Source organism: Ambystoma mexicanum, chromosome 5p (assembly GCF_040938575.1).
Source record: "Ambystoma mexicanum isolate Mex_15411 chromosome 5p, UKY_AmexF1_1, whole genome shotgun sequence".
NCBI lineage: Eukaryota > Metazoa > Chordata > Amphibia > Caudata > Ambystomatidae > Ambystoma > Ambystoma mexicanum.
In genome coordinates this window covers 654,845,451-654,867,365 of record NC_090930.1, presented here as the reverse complement: position 1 = coordinate 654,867,365, position 21,915 = coordinate 654,845,451, and the positions used below count along the sequence as shown (strand labels likewise).

At 42.8% G+C, this 21,915-nt stretch overlaps 1 protein-coding gene across 2 annotated transcripts in view; it reads right to left on the bottom strand.

The window, feature by feature from the left end:
* Window positions 1-10,385: 10,385 nt before the first annotated feature.
* Window positions 10,386-21,915, bottom strand: part of ARL13A (ARF like GTPase 13A) — an 890,733-nt gene continuing 879,203 nt past the window's right edge. For both annotated transcript variants that reach the window (XM_069613008.1, XM_069613007.1), the window contains one exon: window positions 10,386-13,779. In XM_069613008.1, the coding sequence (XP_069469109.1) occupies window positions 13,703-13,779 (77 nt within the window). In that variant the 3' untranslated portion in view covers window positions 10,386-13,702. The remainder of the gene's footprint in view (window positions 13,780-21,915) is intronic.

Here is a 21,915-nt window from a genome sequence, read left to right as displayed (position 1 = left end):
GACTCTGGGTAAGTCTCTCGTAACCAGGACTAATGTCTGGCAGAGGGACTCCCAGGACCCCCCCTTGTTAATTTTCATTTTTAAGTAACTTTGGGTCTCAACCTAAGTTACTAGGGGAATCCAGACGTGGACCCCTTGCTCACTACTCTTAGAGAGGCACAGATCCACCCTACTGATGAGGTCCAACCAGACCGAAACACGTGTCTGGGGTTTCTGTTGGTACTCTTGTTCAGAGGAGAATTGCCTAGCATTTCGGTGCTGGACTGCCCCAGGGCAGGACAAAGACTGATATGTTTGGGATATTTCTTCTCTGTGAAAGATAGTGAGCTAAAGACTCTGGGTAAGTCTCTCGTAACCAGGACTAATGTCTAGCAGAGGGACTCCCAGGATTTCCCCTTGTTAATTTGCATTTTTAAGTAACTTTGGGTCTCACCCTAAATTACTAGGGGAATCCAGACGTGGACCCCTTGCTCACTACTCTTAGAGAGGCACAGATCCACCCTACTGATGAGGTCCAACCAGACCGAAACACGTGTCTGGGGTTTCTGTTGGTACTCCTGTTCAGAGGAGAATTGCCTAGCATTTCTGTGCTGGACTGCCCCAGGGCAGGACAAAGACTGATATGTTTGGGATATTTCTTCTCTGTGAAAGCTAGTGAGCTAAAGACTCTGGGTAAGTCTCTCGTAACCAGGACTAATGTCTGGCAGAGGGACTCCCAGGACCCCCCCTTGTTAATTTGCATTTTTAAGTAACTTTGGGTCTCAACCTAAGTTACTAGGGGAATCCAGACGTGGACCCCTTGCTCACTACTCTTAGAGAGGCACAGATCCACCCTACTGATGAGGTCCAACCAGACCGAAACATGTGTCTGGGGTTTCTGTTGGTACTCTTGTTCAGAGGAGAATTGCCTAGCATTTCGGTGCTGGACTGCCCCAGGGCAGGACAAAGACTGATATGTTTGGGATATTTCTTCTCTGTGAAAGATAGTGAGCTAAAGACTCTGGGTAAGTCTCTCGTAACCAAGACTAATGTCTGGCAGAGGGACTCCCAGGACCCCCCCTTGTTAATTTGCATTTTTAAGTAACTTTGTGTCTCACCCCAAGTTACTAGGGGAATCCAGACGTGGACCCCTTGCTCACTACTCTTAGAGAGGCACAGATCCACCCTACTGTTGAGGTCCAACCAGACCGAAACACGAGTCTGGGGTTTCTGTTGGTACTCTTGTTCAGAGGAGAATTGCCTAGCATTTCGGTGCTGGACTGCCCCAGGGCAGGACAAAGACTGATATGTTTGGGATATTTCTTCTCTGTGAAAGAAAGTGAGCTAAAGACTCTGGGTAAGTCTGTCGTAACCAGGACTAATGTCTGGCAGAGGGACTCCCAGGACCCCCCCTTGTTAATTTGCATTTTTAAGTAACTTTGGGTCTCACCCTAAGTTACTAGGGGAATCCAGACTTGGACCCCTTGCTCACTACTCTTAGAGAGGCACAGATCCACCCTACTGATGAGGTCCAACCAGACCGAAACACGTGTCTGGGATTTCTGTTGGTACTCTTGTTCAGAGGAGAATTGCCTAGCATTTCGGTGCTGGACTGCCCCAGGGCAGGACAAAGACTGATATGTTTGGGATATTTCGTCTCTGTGAAAGATAGTGAGCTAAAGACTCTGGGTAAGTCTCTCGTAACCAGGACTAATGTCTGGCAGAGGGACTCCCAGGACCCCCCCTCGTTAATTTGATATACACAAATGTTGTAATTGTAAAACGGCATCTGCCAATCCTGCCCAAGCAGTACCCTCAAAATGGGCATGGTTGACTCATCCTAACGCTAAGGGTGTCAGTAACTGATAGCTATCTCCTACAGTGGTTTTGCATGAGTGTTCCATGGATTCTTGTAATACTCGGGGGTTCTCACACTTATTGACATCCAAAGCAAAGTTACTTAACCAATATGACTTCGCTTTACTGCAAGAAACCTGGATGATGTCCGCCCCGGTGTGGCCTGATCATCAGCTTTCCGTGGTTTCGGCTTCGAAAGCTGCAAGGGGTAGACCGGCAGCTGGTCTCTTAATCGCTGTACGCATCGACTCTCAACTATCCATTGAGCTGCTGCCATCCCCTGACCACGGTATTCAATCTGTGATTATTCGAACCGCAAACAAAAATCACCTTTTTTTCCCAATGATAACACTATTAAATATATATTGGAATCCGCTATCACCAACTGAAGCGCAGTTAATCAGTAAAACTGAGAATATACTAGCCCAAACGCTGTTAAATCCCAACAACTCAATGACTATCATTGCTGGTGATTTCAACATGAATTTAATTACAAATTACACCCCTGGTTCGAACTCTAGACCCGATAAATGGTCAATGCTGATGGAAATAAGACAATTCTCCTTCTTGGTCGGCACGTTTAAGAATGACTCTCCACCCCGCGCAACCTGGTCTAGAGCTAGTCTCCACTCTATTATCGACTATGTTTTTATCTCAAATAATGCTAATAAGCTTATCCGTGCATTTGAAGTAATTCCAACTCAAGTTAGCGATCACAATTTGATAGAAGTACACTGGTTCCCCCACTCTACTCAATCAGTGTTATACTTCAAAGGAGAGTTTGAGACAAATATCTCCCAGAATCGCACTAAGCGGAATCTGAAACAAATTTCGTGTCTACAGCAGAAACTTGTGTACATGACACAAAGCAAAGAAGAAAATGCTCAGACATTTTATAATGACTATATTCAGATATTTGTTCAATCAAAGAGAGATGGTAATAAGCCAATCTTTAAACACAAACACAGTTGGAACTTAAACATCTATAACCTTAAAAAAGATTTACAAAGATCATTAAGAATGTTACCGAAAAATGCAAATAATATACTTAAAACTTCTTTGAAAACAACATGTAGAAATAAAATTAAGCAGATTGTATATATACAAAAACAACAAGAGGCAGAAACATTGCTTAAAGCTTTACTCTTGAAATCTGCTAGTGAGATTTGGCAAACTATAAATTCTGTCTCTGGAAACGCCCGCCAGTCCACACATCTAAACGGTATTGATGAGATTACTTGGAAATCTCACTATCAAAAACTCCTCTTTAAAAAAAGAAGTTATACCTCAACTAATAGACTGAGATATCAGACCTAGCTCATTTCAAGTTTGACTCCTTAGATATCTAAATAATAATGAAAAAAGTTAGCTCGTCTCGAGCGCCGGGTCCTGATATGCTTACACATTTTATACTCAAAGTACATCCAGACGCATGGGCGGAAGTTCTAAATACCATATTTCAGAATATTCTCAAGACCAAGACTATACCGCTCACCTAGCGCTCAGCTATAGTTATTCCAATTTTTAAACAAGGTGACAGAGCAAATCCTTTTAACTACCGCCCAATTGCACTTTTAGATGCCCCAGGCAAAATTTTAGCTAGACTTTTAATAAAGGATTTTACTAAATGGCTTATTAAAGAAGACTTAATGGATCCACATCAATCTGGGTTTGTGGCTGGTATTGGTACAGCGCTAAACCTTATAATAACATCAACTATTTATTTTATTTTAATTTGTTACATTTATATAGCGCACAGACAGCCCAGGGGCATTGTGGCGCTGTTACTTGCAGCAGGCTTAGTTACATTTTGCATAAGTTACAGCTTTGGGTGCAGAGATGTAATACATGTTATGCATAGAAACGTACACAGTTCAGATATTCATATAGGGGATGAACGTAATGAACGGGGTAAAAGATCAGGCAAATAGGGTGGTTTTCAAGGTTTTACGGAAGGCGGTGAGTGAAAGTTCAGCTCACAGGGCAGTGGGGAGGGCATTCCAGTGCAGGGCAGCTAGGTAGGGGAAGCTGGCACCACCTGCTCTTGCTCTTTTTACCATGGGTACGGTGAGTAGGTTGGCATAGGGGGTCTAATTGGTCTTGAGGACAGGGCAGGGTGGATCCTTTGCGATAGGTATGCTGGTGCTGCGAGGTGAATGCATTTGTGGGTGAGGGTCAGGGTTTTGAAGATGATCCCCTCTTTTATAGGGAGCCAGTGGGAGGCTCTTCGAGCAGTAGAAATGTGCTCTCTTTTGGAAATGCCTTGTGCTGCGCGTAGGGTGTTGTTTTGAGTAACTTGCAGTTTCTCAAGGTTTTGTGTGGAGGTCCCTAGGAAGAGAACATTGCAGTAGTCCAACCGTGATCCAGTGATAGCCCTTGCTATGTGTGTGCAGGTGTCGTTGGAAAGGTAGGGTCTGACTGCATTGAGGAGTTTGGCCTGGTAGGCAGCCGAAGAGGCAGTGGCGTTCACCTGTCTGGTCATGGACAGACTTGAGTCCAGGTAGACGCCTAAGGTTTTTACTGACTCAGATACTGGAATTTTGATGGAGTCAATGGTGAAGTGACTAAACTGGTCGTCAAGTGTTTTGAGTGTGTCGGGGGAGCCTACAAGCAGGAGTTCGGTTTTGTCTGAATTGAGACAGAGGCTGTTGGCCGCCATCCAGGTTTGGATTGTGTTGTAGATGGTGATGAGGGTCTTGGAGTCAGTGGGCCTCATTACGACCCTGGCGGAGTGGGTTTACGCCAGCGGTATTCGCGGCGGACCCTTCCGCCCTACTACGAGTTCCCGTAGCGCCATGGAGCCGTTTTCCACCTGGTTTTTCCGGGCGGAGAAATCCATGGCGCTACGGGACCTTGTTGTTAATTACGCCACCGTATTCTACGGTGGCGTAATTAACGCCTTCCCCACTCCCATTATACCCTATGGGGCAAAAATGGGAATGGGGAAGGGTAAAATGGGGATTGGGGATTTACCGCCCCGCCAAGGTCGGAATGGGGCGGTGAATCCGCCAAACCCCCATGGCGGTATTGGCAGCTTTCCGCCGTGCTCCATGGTGCATATTGCACCACGATCTCCGCCAGGGTCGTAATGAGGCCCAGTGTCATAGTCGCCTGTCAGGGTGATGAGGATCTGAGTGTCATCCGCGTAATTAGTGTAGGAGATCCCCATGGCATCAAGTTTGAGGATGAGGGGGCGAGTGAATATATTGTAGAGGGTGGGCATGAGCCTTGTGGTACCCCACATAGCATAATGGTGGGTGAGGCAATAGCTAGATCAGAGAAGACCTGCATGGTCCTTCCTTGTAGGAATGTGCAGGATAATTTCCTCATTATACGGTTTCTCTAGCGAATGAGCATTCATATTAACTCCTAGATATTTGTAGGAATGTATTTGAGCCAGAGGGTTTTTTAGCAAGTTCCCAAGTAAATCTGTACTTACATCTTTTATTAACATGATTGAATACTAGAATGTTAGATTTGTTTGTGTTTATTTCTAAGTTATTGTCCTCTGTGAAGAGGCTGTTAGCTTTCTTTGTAGGCCTATCGGTGTCATATCAAAAAGGACCAGGTCATCAGCATATAATAAGTACGGGACATCATGGGCACCTAAGCGAGGAGAAATGTAGCGGACATTCTTCAGGGCCTTATAAAAATCACTAATATAAAAGTTAAATAAAATAGATGCAAAGGGGCACCCTTGTTTCAACCCAACATTTGTTTCAATGGCTTCCGATAAAAGACCTTCAGTGGAACTATCAAAGCCCATCCAATTAAGAACAAACAGCCAGTATATGTGGCGTTAGTAGATTTTAAACAAGCTTTTGACTCTGTATCGAGAAACATCTTATGGAACAAACTTATAATAGCTATGTGCCCGGTGTATATTACTTACTTAATCCAGCAATTGTACTCGAATACATCAGTCAAAATAAAAATTTCCACTGAAGGTCTTTTATCGGAAGCCATTGAAACAAATGTTGGGTTGAAACAAGGGTGCCCCTTTGCATCTATTTTATTTAACTTTTATATTAGTGATTTTTATAAGGCCCTGAAGAATGTCCGCTCCATTTCTCCTCGCTTAGGTGCCCATGATGTCCCGTACTTATTATATGCTGATGACCTGGTCCTTTTTGATATGACGCTGATAGGCCTACAAAGAAAGCTAACAGCCTTGACAGTCTTCGCAGAGGACAATAACTTAGAAACAAACACAAACAAATCTAACATTCTAGTATTCAATCATGTTAATAAAAGATATAAGTACAGATTTACTTGGTAACTTGCTAAAAAACCCTCTGGCTCAAATAAATTCCTACAAATATCTAGGAGTTAATATGAATGCTCATTCGCTAGAGAAACCGTATAATGATGAACTTATCCTGCGAATGAGAATGTTGGCAATTCAAGCTAAGGCACTCCAGAGTAAATATGGGAGATTTTCATTACTGCCTGCTCAAATGTACTATTTACAAAAGGCTGTTCCCATTATTACCTATGGCAGCCAAACAAAAATAATGGATAAAGCAGTCAGATGGGACATCTTAGAGGGTATTTATTGGAAAACCATTTTACCAGTACCTATGAGCATTCCTATTGCCCTCATTCGCTATGAAATGAGTTTAGTCTCTTTACAAACAGTAGTTCATAGGTCAATGATAGCACTTTATAGGAAAGCTCATGTATCTACAGGTTTATCAAAAAATCTCTTTCTGTTAATAAAAAAAAATTATTAACGAGCTTGGTTAAAAACCCGCTATCAAAATGGAAAAAGCAGTGTGAAGTAATCTTGCAAGAAGCTGACATTTCGATGGATCAATTAATCCAATTCCCTGACAAAGCAAAATTAAAGCTAAATAGGATGGATTGGATTGTTACAAGTGAAAAATGTTCCAGTTACCATGCGTACAAAACAGGTTCCTTTCTAACTAAAGCACTAAATGAGATACCCTTATATATCCAAACCTTTCCTGATAGGACTTATGCATATACATTTATGCATATACATCTTTACGTTTTTGATTTAATTTATTACTGACAAAATCTAGAATTGCATTACATAACAAAGAAACTGATCTACCTATCTCTTGTAGATTCTGTAAAATACTCCATAAACAAGAGACCACTGCCGATTAGGGGTGTCACGGTATTAGTTTTCTGACGGTACAATAACCTTCTTGCCAAATGACGGTATATCATGGTTATTGCGGTATAGCAGGTGGAGTTAACTAATCGTAACAAATATTTTCTAAAAGGTCATAAATTGATTTATCATCACAAACAAAACCGGACACCCAGGGCCAGTATTGGGCATTTCAACATACTTTCCACTGAAATGGCTTGCTTCCACCAAACACAAACACACGTGTGGAGAGGGGGGGGGGGCTGCTGCAACTGGCAAAGCAAACTGAATAGCTTTTTTTGTGGTCATTTAGGCGTTTTGATCCCCCACTGGCTACAGGTGAAAATGAACATGTTGCCGTCTTGATAACCTGCATGCCACAGATCAATGGAGGATGATGGTAGTATAAGCTTGTACACACACGCGCACTCGCACGTTCACACAACACGTTACAGCCTTTAGTTTTGGTACGGCAGCAGGGAATACCGACAGATGAGTGAATTTCGCAGTGTGACTTATTATATGTAAATACAATGATCGAACCAGGGAAATCCCCCATTGCCATATGTTTAGAGAACATTAGCCATTATAAATATATAAACCCAAAAGCCGCCACCCCAAAGTAAACCCTTTTCCTTGGCACTGTATCTATTCTTCCTATTGCTAACATATTGATTTTGTGTCGGGCACGTGTGGTTTATGGAATGGCATTAAAAACTGCTCTAACTGAAACTACTTGGCAGACGGCACATCCAACAGTGCAAGACCAAGACTGCGCAGCACTTGCTTACTGCAGCCTTTCCAAATTAGATTGAAAAATCACACTTAACGGTATGAACGGTATAACGGTATAAACAATGTGACGGTTGTTATTGTTCAATTAAGTGGTTCACGGTATCTTTAACGGTATACCGTTATACCGTTACATCCCTACTGCCGATCTAATCACCGAATGTGAAGGGTTGGTTGAACTGAGGAAAAATCATTTTTAAGCATTTTAAAGACAGACTTATGCTAACTAAAGCTCAAATGTGGAATGAGGTCTTTAATGCTTCGAGAGATGCTTTAATTATCTCTACTGTCAATTTTCTTTTAAAACTCACTAGCTCCTTGAAGTTGTTTTATGTAAATTTAGACATTTCAATGTTTTTGATCCAAGCTGTGACGGATATCCCAAGTACCATTGGTGGATTCTATTGTATTATTTGCCTATGATATGAACATTAGATTCTAAAAAGGATGGAGAACAAATTTTAATGGTCACTTAATTATCAATTAATCTTTTATGAGTGTTTGTACTATTCGATTTTAAAACTTATCATTCCTTTTTACTGTTACATTGTTTGATAGTTTGCTCTATTTGATCCACTCCAGACCTTGAGAGGACGAGTGTAATAACTATTTCTCTGCCTAATGATATGTTAAGAGTGATGAATCTGATTTTAGGATGTTAATATTAATGTTGAAATTATTCTTATTTATCAAGGCAAACCAGTATGTACATTGAAATGATTATATGTGTAAGTTTAAAGATGATATATCTGTAATTGAAAAAGTTGAATGTCAACTAAATCAATTTTTCAATAAAAAAAAAAAAGAAAAAATGAATGAAACATATGGAGAAGATTGACTGGCCACATGGATGGAGTGGATGGAATTGGATGACCTTGATGAAACTGGATAGTATCTTTGATAAAGTAAATGGAACTGGATGGAATAGATGGAACTGGACAGAGTAGATGGAACTGGACAGAGTAGATGGAACTGGACAGAGTGGATGGAACCAGACAGAGTGGACGGAACTGGACAGAGTGGACGGAACTGGACAGAGTGGACGGAACTGGACAGAGTGGACGGAACCGGTTAAAGCAGACTGAGCAGATGGAACTGATGGAACGGATAGACGGAATGGAGTGGATAGAATTGACAGAACAGGTGGAACAGATGGTGTAGACGGAATGGATAGAACAGATGAACTGGAATAGATAGATTTGATGAATTGGACAGAATGCATAATTTGGATAGAATGGGTAAACTGGATAGAATGGGCAAACCGGATAGAATGGATGAACTGGATAGAATAGACGAACTGGAGTGAATGGATGAACCGGATAGGAGTGAAGGAATAGGTAATAGATGGATGGAACAGATAGAACGGCTAGTGTGGATGGAATGGCTAACGTAAATGGAATTGATGAATGGACAAAGTGGACGGAATAGACAGAATTAGTAGAATAGATCGAATAGATAGAATGAATGGAATGAATAAGGTGAACAGAATAGGTAGAATAGATGACATAGATAACATGGACGGAATAGATTGAGTAAACGAAGCAAAGAAATGGACGGAGTGGATGAAATGAATTGGGCAGAATGGAATGAGTTGTATCACTCTGCACCCTATTCCCAGTGTTGTTGCTATACATCTGTAACCAACCAATATATGCTATATATCTTATCCCCATATATACCTGTATCCACCCCTGTCCCTATATATCTGTATGTTGCTATGTCCCCACCATCCTGTTTCATGTGCCTGGTCTCGGGCGCTTTACAGATAACCACCATACCACACCACTACGCTCACTCTCTACTATACACGATCATTCAACTAGAACACAGCTATACCCCTGATAATTCGGCCTAGCTGTTCAGATACGAATACGACCCCATGAACACCTCATCACTCTAATAAAACGCAACTAGTCGAGCACATTCTAGCCTCGCTGCTCACATAAGCGTTCTTCAGGCCTAACGCAGCCAGAACCCAATCTGGGTGTCCACCCACCAGACTGCACACATCCAACTGATATCCGCAGCACCACCTATCACTAGGAAGCAGCTACCATCCGACAATTACACCAGCTGCATACATACCCGGTGCACCCATGCACTTTATGACTCCATCTCTCTCTACTGACCTGAACTACGGTTCCCGAGGGTGTTCAACCTACCAGCACTTTGAGGTCATACCAATGATATATAAAGCGCTATATAAATGCCAAGTAACATAACATAACAGAATTCCTATTCCATCTATTATTGGTGTGCCTAGTGTTAATGACGACCATGAGACTGCAATATTTTGGTTCGTTTGTCACCAATACACAACAAGTTATAAGAGATTTGGTCTGGTTATTCATGTTACATGGCGATTCCATGTCCCTGAAGTTGAGAGTTTTGTCCGTCATAAAAAATGAATGTAAACTCGATTGAATTCTGTAAGTTTGCTCCATCAAATATGCCAAGTTTGAGAAAGTCGGGATGTTGTTGGGGGTAAATCCAATCTATGAAAGGGCGTAATAAGATCTATTTGTTTTTTTAATCTTATTTGTGTACTTATATTTCGGCTAAGGATTAACTAAATGCTATTTGAAAGAAATATGAAGAATGTCATTATACTAATATCAATATTAACAAGAGCATTAAGTGAATTTGTAAATGTTAATAAGTATTTTAATGGTAATAACTGCTATATATTTTCTTTCTCTTTTTCAATGGAAATTGTTATACGTTGATTCTTCTGTAAACGTTTAATAAACCAAATACATTTGTTAAATAATTTTTTAAAAAAATATATCATAGATCTCCCTCGGGTTTGAATCCTATTAAGTAAAACATTTTGAAAGGAGGGTCCTGGTGTACACTTTCTTGAATTGTTCACTGTAAAAAGAGGCCTGTCGAGGTATCAACAGTATTATGTAGTATCATATTCGAATAATCTACATGACATTCACTTGCATGAGTGTATTAATAGTTTGTACTCCACATTCACATTCTTAAAGACATATTTTCTTTGGATGGTGTTGATATACAATTCTTCTTTACATATGATCTTCTCTAATACAAATCTGACATTGGATCGCTCATTCTGTCATTCTCAAAAAACATGTTCTGACCCACGATTTTTGGTGCTACATATAAAGTTTACCAGAATTGAAAATCCTTACTTGGCTCTGAATTTTAAGCATTTAAATGGAGGTTCAGTGGTTGTCAATACTTCTGGTCCCTATTTCTTTATTATATGTATCATATTCAATCTTTTGTCAGCATTCAATGAATAATATCCAATATTTGTCATGATGGTCTATTGTCTTTATTTGTGGTTATCTCTGTCAGAGCTGGTGTTTTAAGAAGGGGGCAATCGTGAATTCTTCGTTCATTCCCTTCGGATTCACAGTGTCTAGTTCCAAAATATCCAAAACAACTCTCGTTTTAACATTAATGTATATATATCACCACCTTGTGGCAGATTTTTTATTTGTTCTAGAATCACGAATTTGAGTTGTAAGACAGTGTGCCTCATTAATGTGAAATGTCTCGTTACAGAAGACTTTTGATTATTTTTTGAATATTGGATTTATGTTCATTCAATCTTTCCTTCATTCTTCGTGAGGTCTGGCCCACATATTATTTTCCACAAGGGCAGATGAGAACATAAATTATGTTCTTTGAGTCACATGTAGCGTAGTGTTTGAGTGTGATCTTCTTGCCTGTGTTCGGGTGGCTTATGTACTCTTTTTGAGATATTGTTACAATGCCCGCAGTGCAGGCACAAGAAAGTTCCTAGATTTGGTTTACCTAGGAATGGTTGTCTGGATTTAGTTGGTCTTTCGGCCTTCACCAAGCTATCCCTAAAGTCCCCCCCACCTTGTGTAGGCCACATAGAGGGTTCAGGGAAGAGTTTGTTCAATTGTGGATCCAATTTCGTAATTTTCCAATTCTTCTTCATCAGCTGCGTCATTTGAGCATTCTGTCTGTAAAATGTCATGATATGAATTAATCTTGGTGCATCTGCACATATCTTTGGTCCTAGTCGTGTGTCCCCAATTAGGGATGTATATCTTGTGATGGCTTTATTCAATACTTCCTCTGGGTATCCTCTTGTTTTAAATCTCTCTGAGACATCTTGTGTCGTTTCTGTAAGTATGTTGTCATTTGAGACGATTCTTCGTATCCTTAGGTTTTGGCTCATTGGCAGATTATCGTTCATACTGTAATGTATTATTCATGTCTGTGGGTTTGCGGTAAAGTGCGGCTTCCAATTTGTTGTTGTCATAAGAAATTATGACATCTAAGAAGTGGATCTGTGGCTTGCCTATCTCTAATTCTAGGATGACATGTATTTAAATGATTGTCGATTAATCTTTTCCATGTTAGGAGTTTGTTGGACCATGTTACATGTTCCATGACATGTTTGGTTTCAAATGCGTACATAAACAAGTTTGCATAAACTGGGGCCATTGCCGAACCCATTGATGTACCAGAGATTTGTAAATTATGCTCTTTGCCAAAAGGAAATAGTTATTATACAGTATGATTTTAGTGAGTTCCAGTGTGAACATCTTATCAGTTTGGAGTATTCTACATTGAGTAGGGGCCATTCTAGGGTCTCCAGGTTTTCGTCATGTGGAATGGATGTGTACAGACATTGTGCATCCAGTGTAAACAAAGTTAGAATCTGTGGTAAGTCTGTTAAGTTTTCCATTTTTGGAAGGAAGTATGTTACATCTCTTAGATGTAGAAGATTTTTGAACAATGAGTTGAAGTCGTTTTTCTAGATATTTAGCTATTGAATCAAACATGCTGTCTGCTACTGCCACAATGGGTCTCAAGGATGGGTGTCTCAGAATTGAATGTACTTTAGGTAAGCCATAAAACAAAGACATAATCGGAAAAAGTATTAGTTAGGTATTCCTTTGTTTTGTCTGAGATCCATTCTTCTCCATGTGCCTTTTCTAGGGTCGAGTCGATAATTGTCTGTATTTCTTCAGTGGGGTCTCCTTCAAGACGCAGGTATGTGCTGTCATCTCCCAGTAGTTCTAGACAGCTTGAGGGATAAAAGTTTGTGTTCATAATCACGATTGCTCTCCCTTTATCCGCTTGTTTGATTTTAATGGTTTTATCTTCAGCCAATTGTTGTAGTCATTTTTATAATATGTTTGTTGATATTTGGTTGTTTCCGGCTAAAAAACCTAATCAATGTTGGGTCATTAATCATTTTAGTCACGAAGAGTTCCGAAGCCGGATTGTTTATGGATGGATTGAATATGCTCTTTGGTTTCATTTCTAGGTAATTGAAAATAGTAGATCTCTCTGCCATTGGCTGTTGCAAGTCAAAGAATAATTGAAAGCATATTTTCCTCGATAGTTTGGTCTTGTGTCATTGGAATCACCTTTATCCATACAGGGCTTATTTTCTTCTTTTTTTTTTAACACAGCTCGCTCTGCGGAGGGACTATTAGAGCACACACAATCATGGCAAAACATATAAAGACACAAGTCTATGCATATGGATAAAAAGTCGGAGCTACATAAAAGAGACTATTTTGACATGATCACTTGGTAACACTACGAGTTTCCATTGTTCCCATCCATTGTAACAGTGTCACCGAAAGCAGAGAAGTGGGACACTCCACAACCACTAAGGAATCCTATTGTTTCCCCTTTAGAAGCAGAGATCCAGTGTGCAATTCTAAAATGGTAGATGGCCATACAGTCCACCTCAAGGTACAATGATTTGCTACCTACTTTGACAATTCATCTGAAAATCATTTCACTGATACTCTGTATACTCATGATGTATTCTAAATAAACACACAATACTGCAAGTTGTTTGTTTGCTGACCCACTCAGGGATATTCCTGGGGTTTGTGCCACTATGGTGCTTGACCACGTTACATGGAACAGGATCACTGAGCAGATCCTTAAGATTAAATGCTGGATGTCCTTTTTGGAATTATTTCATCATGGACTGACATCACTGGGTGGCCTCTTCTGTTGTTGCCTCATTTTCAAGGTCAGCATTGCTTTCCGATACAAATCTGTAAAATAGAATAAAATTAGACTGTCACTGCTTGCAGTGCTTTCAATGGCAGGCAGCTGGATCAGGTACTAACCTCTCCCATGGAACACTAGACATATATTATCAAAGTCGAGTGGCACTGATATTAAAGTGCCTGCAAGTGGTCAACAATTACACGCTCAAGGAGTGGTAGCTTGGAAATTATTTCAGGCCACTCAAGAAATATGTACATCCAACACAATTTCGTACAAACCTCAATATTCACTAATTGTGGAAAGACCTATTTCTGAAAATCACAAATACAGTGTGGCACTGATCAAATATAATTGTGATAAACAACAATCGGTCCTTAAATGTTGCTTTCACTATCAGGAAATCAAGTCTTTTGGGGAAAAACCACTTACCATAGCTGCCAAGTTGCCCTATGTTATTTGTGACATGTAAGCCCAGGCATTTTCGTCATCTGCATCCTGCATGTTGGAACAGGGGTGGAACACTAAACATGCAGATCCCAAGCAAAATATGCTATGGGGCCACTAATATTTCCACTGCCCAGATACATAAGTCCTAAATAAGGGTTCCATCTCCCTAGTTCTGGAACAGAAAACATGATGTTGTTCAGTAAAAATTTAAAAGCTGTATTCTTTAGAAGGGATTCCCCCTCTCAACTATCACCACTGTACCATATCTGGGATAGCACCCAGGGCCCCCAACCCTCCACTTGTAGTGCCAAGTTACCATACACTAACCCTGATCCTACACTATGTGGTATGTGATCTGTAATGCATGTTTTAATAGAAACAAACCAAGGTAACCATACAGACCAAAATGTTACCGTCAACTGCACTGGTTGTCACTTGTAAAGTGTGTTCAGTTCAATTTAAGGCACATGCAGCGTGCATATGGGTTTCTTTTGACAGGGCCTGCTGTACTTTTCTTTTTTTAACTTCAGTTTATCGTTACAAGGAAAAGTGTAAACACAACACTACAGTGGTTCAGTGGATCAACCCCTTGCCCTCTCGATACTTCAGTACATGCTTACACCAGGTAGGATACATATATTGAGTCTTCTTCATTACAACAATATATTCCATTAACAAATAAATGTTCCCCCTTCTCACCTCCCACCCATCTGGATATAGAATTCAACCATAATGTCACACTCAAAACATCATAAACCATGAGCAGCGACCTCTAAGGGCATCCCACCTCCTGTATACACCGCTACTGTCTGGGCTTGCATAGTAAGGTATTGCTTATAAGGACCCCAAATATCCTTGGGACAAGCACTAGAATGCACCATCCTTCCATATTCCATTTCCATCTCGTTACAATAGAGAATGTCCGCTTTCCACTGTTCCACTATAGTGTGACGTGGCCTACCCCACTCACCTCTTAGCCGCCAGTAGCAATAGTCCAACCAGCTTCCTCACCCGGCTTATGATCTGCCGGTTGTTCGCCAATAAGGCCACTACTGCATAAGGCTCCACCCTCTCTCCTATAAGAGCACTCAGCGTCTCATACACCCCCTCCCAAAAACTCATCACTGGTGGACAACTCTATACCACATGTAAGAAATCTGCTGGTGTGCTTGGACAGCAAACACACTTGTCCGGGGTATCCAGAAAGAATGTAGGCAGCAACGCTGCGGCATAGTAAAATTGATGCAGGAATTTAAAGTGGATCAACTTGAACCTGCTGTTAAGAGCCACTTTCCTCGTTTGCGCACAGCAGTATTCCCATACCTCGTCAGGCACAACCCCCCTCGAACTCCGCCCAGGGAGGTCCTCCATTTCCCTGAAGATGTAGCCACCCCATTCCCCTCAACATCCTGGATTTTACTAGAAAGATCAGACACAATCCTACGAACATCCGTCCTCCCCATCATTGCATCCAATATAGGGGCTACCACTGGTTCCTGCGGGAAGGTGGGGAACAGGCCTTTCAGAGAGGACTTCAACCTAAAATATAGATACAGGGTTAAAGGAGTAACAGCCCCTCTGCTGCAAAACCCCTCAACCGTTAGAAACTGTCATTTCGGGATGCGGTCAAGAAAGCAAGAGATACCCAGTCGTTTCACACATCGTGTAAACTCCAACTCGCTGGCCAGTGGCAAGGCCGGGATATCGGTAATCAGGTAGTTTTGGAGAATAAAGGCCATCTCCCTTCCCTTTCTTTTCAATGCAAGGCCAGGACCTGCAGGTCAACGCCACCCTATTCTCGGTCAGAGATATCCTAGCAGGGGCAGTCAGTATCACTGCTTGTAACAGGGATGGTGCTGCCAGAGCCCTTTCTGTCTCCACATGCCTCGTAGCTGCACCATCTCCAACAAGAATCCTGCCCGAGCCGTTTCGTAATACACCTCAAAATCTGGCAGTACCAGGCCCCACCTGTCCAACGGCGTGCTTAATTTCTGCCAAGAGATGTGCACTTGGTTGCCCGCCCACAGAAACAGAGATACATTGACTGTACCTTCCGAAAATATGACTTAGGCACTGCTAAGGGTACATTGAAAAACACGTAAAGGAACAGAGGCAACAAGATCATCTTTACCATTGAGATTCGTCCATAAAGACTGAGAGGCAACCCCATCCACATATTCACTAACGTCCGTGCGTGCTCCAGTACCTTGACATAGTTAAGCTAATACAAAATGTCTGAGGAAGATGCTATGTCTATCCCCAGATACCGGGTGTATACTGTGAGGATGGCATGGTTATCAGGTGTAAGAATACAACACAAGTGGTACAAATTTAAGGGTGTTTATTCAATAGTTTCAAAGGGGTTGGAGAACTCCTATCTTGCCCTACTGCTAAGATGGGAGTAGTCTCGACCATCAAATAATAAAGAAAAGACAGTCTTAGGCAGTTTAGTCAAATCAGAAAGGCCTAGACTATTAAACCTATTTCTTGTCCTCAATCTAATACAAACGTGACAAGGGATATGTAAGCTTTTAACACAACAGGGTAGTGTTCTCCAAGAAAATAGTGTTCAGGTTTTCAATGGGAAATGCAAAAGAAACAGTGTGTCTCAAAAGAAGTGTCAGGATAACTGGACGTGGTAATTGTAACTCCCTTCCCTGCGCTAATGGAATGGTTCGACCAAAAAATGTTATTGGCCAAAAAGATGGGCAATAATAAAACAAATGTACTGGTACTTTTTTTTTTAAGTCCCTATGTAAAATTTTGAGCAATTGAAGCTCAAAATTTACAAAAGCAAGCACATGCTTTTGCGGCACTAATGAAGGAAAAGCCAGCTGTAGTAAACAAAAGCTACCACTGAGTGGCTTTTCCTTCATTGGTTTTTCTTTCTAAGTTTCTAAGGCGCCTCCGAGCCAGAGGAGCCTGAGAAACTTAGAAAGATTTCTGCCTGCAGCTGCTTTCCCATTTGGGGCTCTCGGACTCCCCACAGAGAGCCCGAGAGCCCCAAATGGGAAAGCTGCTGTAAGCAGAAACACCACGGCATGGAAACACGACCGCGTTGTGTTTCTGCCTGCCTTGGCTTTCCCATTTGGGGCTCTCGGGCTCCCCACGGGGAAAGCCAAGGCAGGCAAAAACACTGCAGAATTTCTGAAAACAACCGCGCTGTGTTTCTGACTGCAGCCGCTTTCCCATTTGGGGAGTCTGAGAGCCCAAAATGGGAAAGCGGCTGCAGGCAGAAACACTCCAGCATGGAAACACAACCGCGTTGTGTTTCTGCTTGCAGATGATTTTTCATTTGGGGTTCTCGGGCTCCCCGTGGGGAGCCCGAGAGTCCCAAATGGGAAAGCAGCTGCAGGCAGAAACACTGCGGCATGAAAACACACCCACGTTGTGTTTCTGCCTGCCGTGGCTTTCACTTTGGGTCTCCGGTGCTCCCATGGGTGAGCACCGGAGACCCAAAGTGATAGCCACGGCAGGCAGAAACACAATGCGGTTGTGTTTCATTAATGCTGCTGTTTTTCTTTCTAAGTTTCTCAGGCTCCTCCGGCTTGGAGGAGCCTGAGAAACTTAGAAAGAAAACCTGCAGCGTTTTCAAACACAATCACATTGTATTTATGTTTGCGGTAGCTTCAAAGGCTACCGCAAACATAAATACGTTTTTAAAGCTGCGGTTTTATTTCTACGTTTTACGGGCTCCTCCAGCCCGGAAAACTTAGAAAAAAAACTGCAGCTAGTGCTTTAAAAAAAAAAAATAGCACTTACCGAGATGCAGCTACAGCTTTTCTGCCTGTAGTCTCCGGTCTTCATCCTTCCAGTCCCGGCACCAATGAAGGAAAAGCCACCCAGTGGTAGCTTTTGTTTACTACAGCTGGCTGGCTTTTCCTTCATTAGTGCCGCAAAAGCAAAAGCGAGAACAGGCGGGCATCCATTTCACAAAATGGATGCCCCCATGTGCTTGCTTTTGTAAATTTTGAGCTTCAATTGCTCAAAATTTTACATAGGGAAAAGTGCCAGTATATTTGTTTTATTAGTGCCCATCTTTTTGGCCAATAAAATATTTTGGACCAACCATTCCTTTAATGGCACAGGGGCAGGCAGAGCTCGTTGGCAGTGGGGCACACTTAAGCAGGCAAACACTTCGACCCAGCTTCCCAGTGTTTCAAGTTTCTCCAGCTTTGGCTCGTACCCCAAAGCTCCTTTAGCAAACATAGTTCGATTCACAGTTCCATGTGTTCCCCTCAGCCAGGCTCAAACCTTGTAAATCAATAGCTCAATTTCTATAACAATGGCATCCCTCAGTCAGGTGCACGCTTGCCTTCTCAATAACACAGTTCACTTTGCTTCCCTCAGTCGGGTTCACAGTTCACAAACTTTGGGGTTCCCTTCCCCTTACTTTCACAATCGCTACTTCGCTTCCCTCAGTCGGGTTCACAGTTCACAAACGTTGGGGTTCCCTTCCCCTTACTTCCACGATCGCCCTCACAATTTCCCTCACAGTTCAGCAAGAGTTTCGACTGTACGAGGGGTTTGGCTTCACCCTCGTAGGACCACTTGGACATCTTACGCAAGCCTCTCCTAAGGCCTCTTGGTTGTAGTTTCTAATTCATCAGTCGGGTTCACAATTGGTAACAATGTTTCAGGTTTTCTCTTGCGGTTTCCAATGGCACATGCACAGCCTTCAAACGCTACTGTATCTTCTACTCCTTAGCACTAGCCGGCCTCTCGCATCACAGTTCACTCACCGGTAGTTCAGGATACACTTCATCAACTCCGTTCCTTTTTTAAGTCTGGGCTTCCAACATGGCGCTGCTTGTTCTCCTTCCAATTCGCTCGTTTCCACCCGAATGAGGCACCGATTTAGCCATGTGCGTTACGAAGGAGTTTCCTTTAATTTTTGCTGCGACCTTTGCTTTGCAGTGGATATCGCCACAGACTTTCTTTCAGCAGCTGGCCTGTCCTGCTCTGCCTCCAGGGTCGCCACTGCTCCAAGGAGAATTATCTCCTGCTGCTCTGCTCCCCTTTGCCTCGAGTGTGCCTCTGAGCTCTGCCTTTTTTTACAGGTGGGGAGAGTTAACAATCTGCAGGTGTGGGTTCTGGGCCTGGTTAGACTGACTTGTCTGATTCTTGTTAGTGGGGAAGAGCCATGGCAAGTCACAAAAGGTAAAGCTCCAGGGTCTGTCCTTCCTTTCCTTACCATAACAGTGGGATTGTAAGGATTGTGGGAGTGGTAGTGTTTTCCCGGATTTTTTGAAAATCTATATAACTTGCTGTCAGAAAAAGAATAGGTGTGTTGGTGAAAGGGGAGTACTTGGGGGGTCAACAGGGAAATAGGGATTATGGGAGATGCAGTTTTCCAATGCAACTGGGTTTGGGTTTAAGTAGTGTGGATTTTGGGAAAGGTAGTTTCCTGGCTCAGAGTAAAAATTAAATCTGTTAGAAGGTGGGATTGCAAAATGATTGAACACTGGTACATTTCTATAGTGAAAACAGGGATGATGGGGTAGTGTGGTATAGAAATCACAGGAAAATCATACAAATCCATGTCAGTATAAAGAGGACAGTTATGTTGTGGTGAAGGAACGCATCTTAATTTCCCCACTTGTACTCCCGAGGTGTTCTTTCTTGTTTTTACCTGTCTTCTCCTTTTCCTAATAGGTTTGGCAAATGTGGAGGGGCTGTTGGACTTTCCTTTTGGTAAGGGAGATTCATTGGGTGGAAGGGATGATGAGTGGGAATAGCCTATAAAAGCTTCAGGTACTTCGTCCTCCTCACCTTCTTCCCCGTTGTTATACCGCTTCTCAGCTTGGGTATTCCTCTGAGCATAACCCCGGGTTCCCCTACCCAGGTGATTCTCCCTCGCTCGTCCACCCCCAGGGTTGGGATCTGAGAGCGACATCCCTTCCCTGGCCACCGGAATAAGGGATTCGTGGGGTCCACTTGGGAGAATACCCTCAGGTTTCTCACAATACCATAGCCATTGAAAACCAAAACCGTCATTAAACTGCACAGTGCCATCAGTGAGAGGGAAGAGCACCGACTTAGTCACATTAATCTTCAGTCCTAAATAGCCCCCACTTCCTGCATATAACCGGCCGTAGGTTAACCTGCAGATTTTTTTAATGTAAATCACCATGTCATCTGCCTACAGGGATACTATTACACAGTGAATATAGACCTGTATCCCGCAGTGGATGTGTCCATCCCTAATCAGCTCAGCAAGTGGCTCAGTCACCAGGGCAAACCACAGGGGTAAAAGAGGAACCCCCTGCCTTGTACCCCTCTCTAGTGGAATAACTGACGTGAGTTGACCATTCACCCTGATGTGCGCAACAGGCCGGGTGTAAAGCTACGAAAACATGTAAATAAACTGCTCCCCCATCCCCATTCTATGCAGCACCATGAAGAGAAAGGGCCATTTAACTGAACGCTTCTTCAGCATCCAATAATGCTGCTACAACATCGTCTTCCTGTCAGACCGAAGCTAGAAGACCGAACATTCGCCGCAAGCCTTGGGAGGTGGAGCGCCCCGAAAAAAGAATCCTGATCCGTTCGATTTAACACATTTATGCATTAGAGGTGCTAACCTCGTTGACAGCAGTTTGGCAAAGATTTTGTAATCCAAATAAATAAGTGAAATCGGTCGGTAGGAAGAACATCTATCCGCCTCTTTCCTTCCCTTCAACAGAATAGTCACCATTGCTTCCCTCATAGACGTCGTTAGCTCGCCACTCTCTATGGTCTGCTGGTACACCTGCATGAGATACAGAGCTAACTTTAGAGCAACGTGTTTATAAAGCTCAGCTGTAAAGTCTTCAGGACCCGGGGCTTTTCCGGATGAGAGCACCTTAATCGCTTCCAAAACGTCCTGTTCCGCAACAGGCTGGCATAGCCACTCCCTCTCCTTATCAGCACACCAATAAAGGTCCACCTCATCCACACATCTGTTAATTTCAGATTGTGAAGCCCAAGCTTGCGAGGAGTATAGCCTTGTAAAGAACAAACTGAATTCCTGCATAATCTCCCCATCCACGTACTGTCTCTCCCCCTCCCCGTTTTAACAGACATAATTTGAGTTACCGGCCCAACAGCCTTAGCTGCCCTCGCAAGAAACCTGTGGGCAGCTGGCCCTCCCCATGTTGCCTGACCACCACCCTCCTTGATAGAAATTTCACTTCCCTCTGGGCTGCCTCTCTGAATTTGTTCACCTTCTCCTTGATCTCCCTCTGCACATCCGGCTCGTCATAGCTTCCCTGCCAGCCTGAAAGCATTGAATGCCGCCTCACTCTCCTCCAGCTCCCTCCAGCTCCCTCCATATCTGCTTCAAGACCCCAGCTTGCTTCGAAATACACTCCCCACGCACCACGCATTTAAAAGCCTTCCACAATGTGGAGCTAGACACAACAGAGCCCACATTCTCCTCAAAGAATTTAGCAATAACATTCCCAATACCATCCTGAAAAACCCCATCAGTCAAACCTTCACTCTTGAATCTCCAGGTCGACCCACCCCCCCAATCTCCCTGGAATCTGCAGGACGAGCAGCATTGGCGCATGATCTGACAACGTTCGTGCCAGTATTGTGACCTCAGACACACACCCCGACAACTTCACATAGTATCACATAGTAATCCAACTTGGACGCTGCCTGGAGAACCTTGGAGTGAAATGTATAGCCCTTCTCTGTCCCATGCTTGGCCCTCCAGATATCAATCAAATCCCAAGCCCAGCACAGGT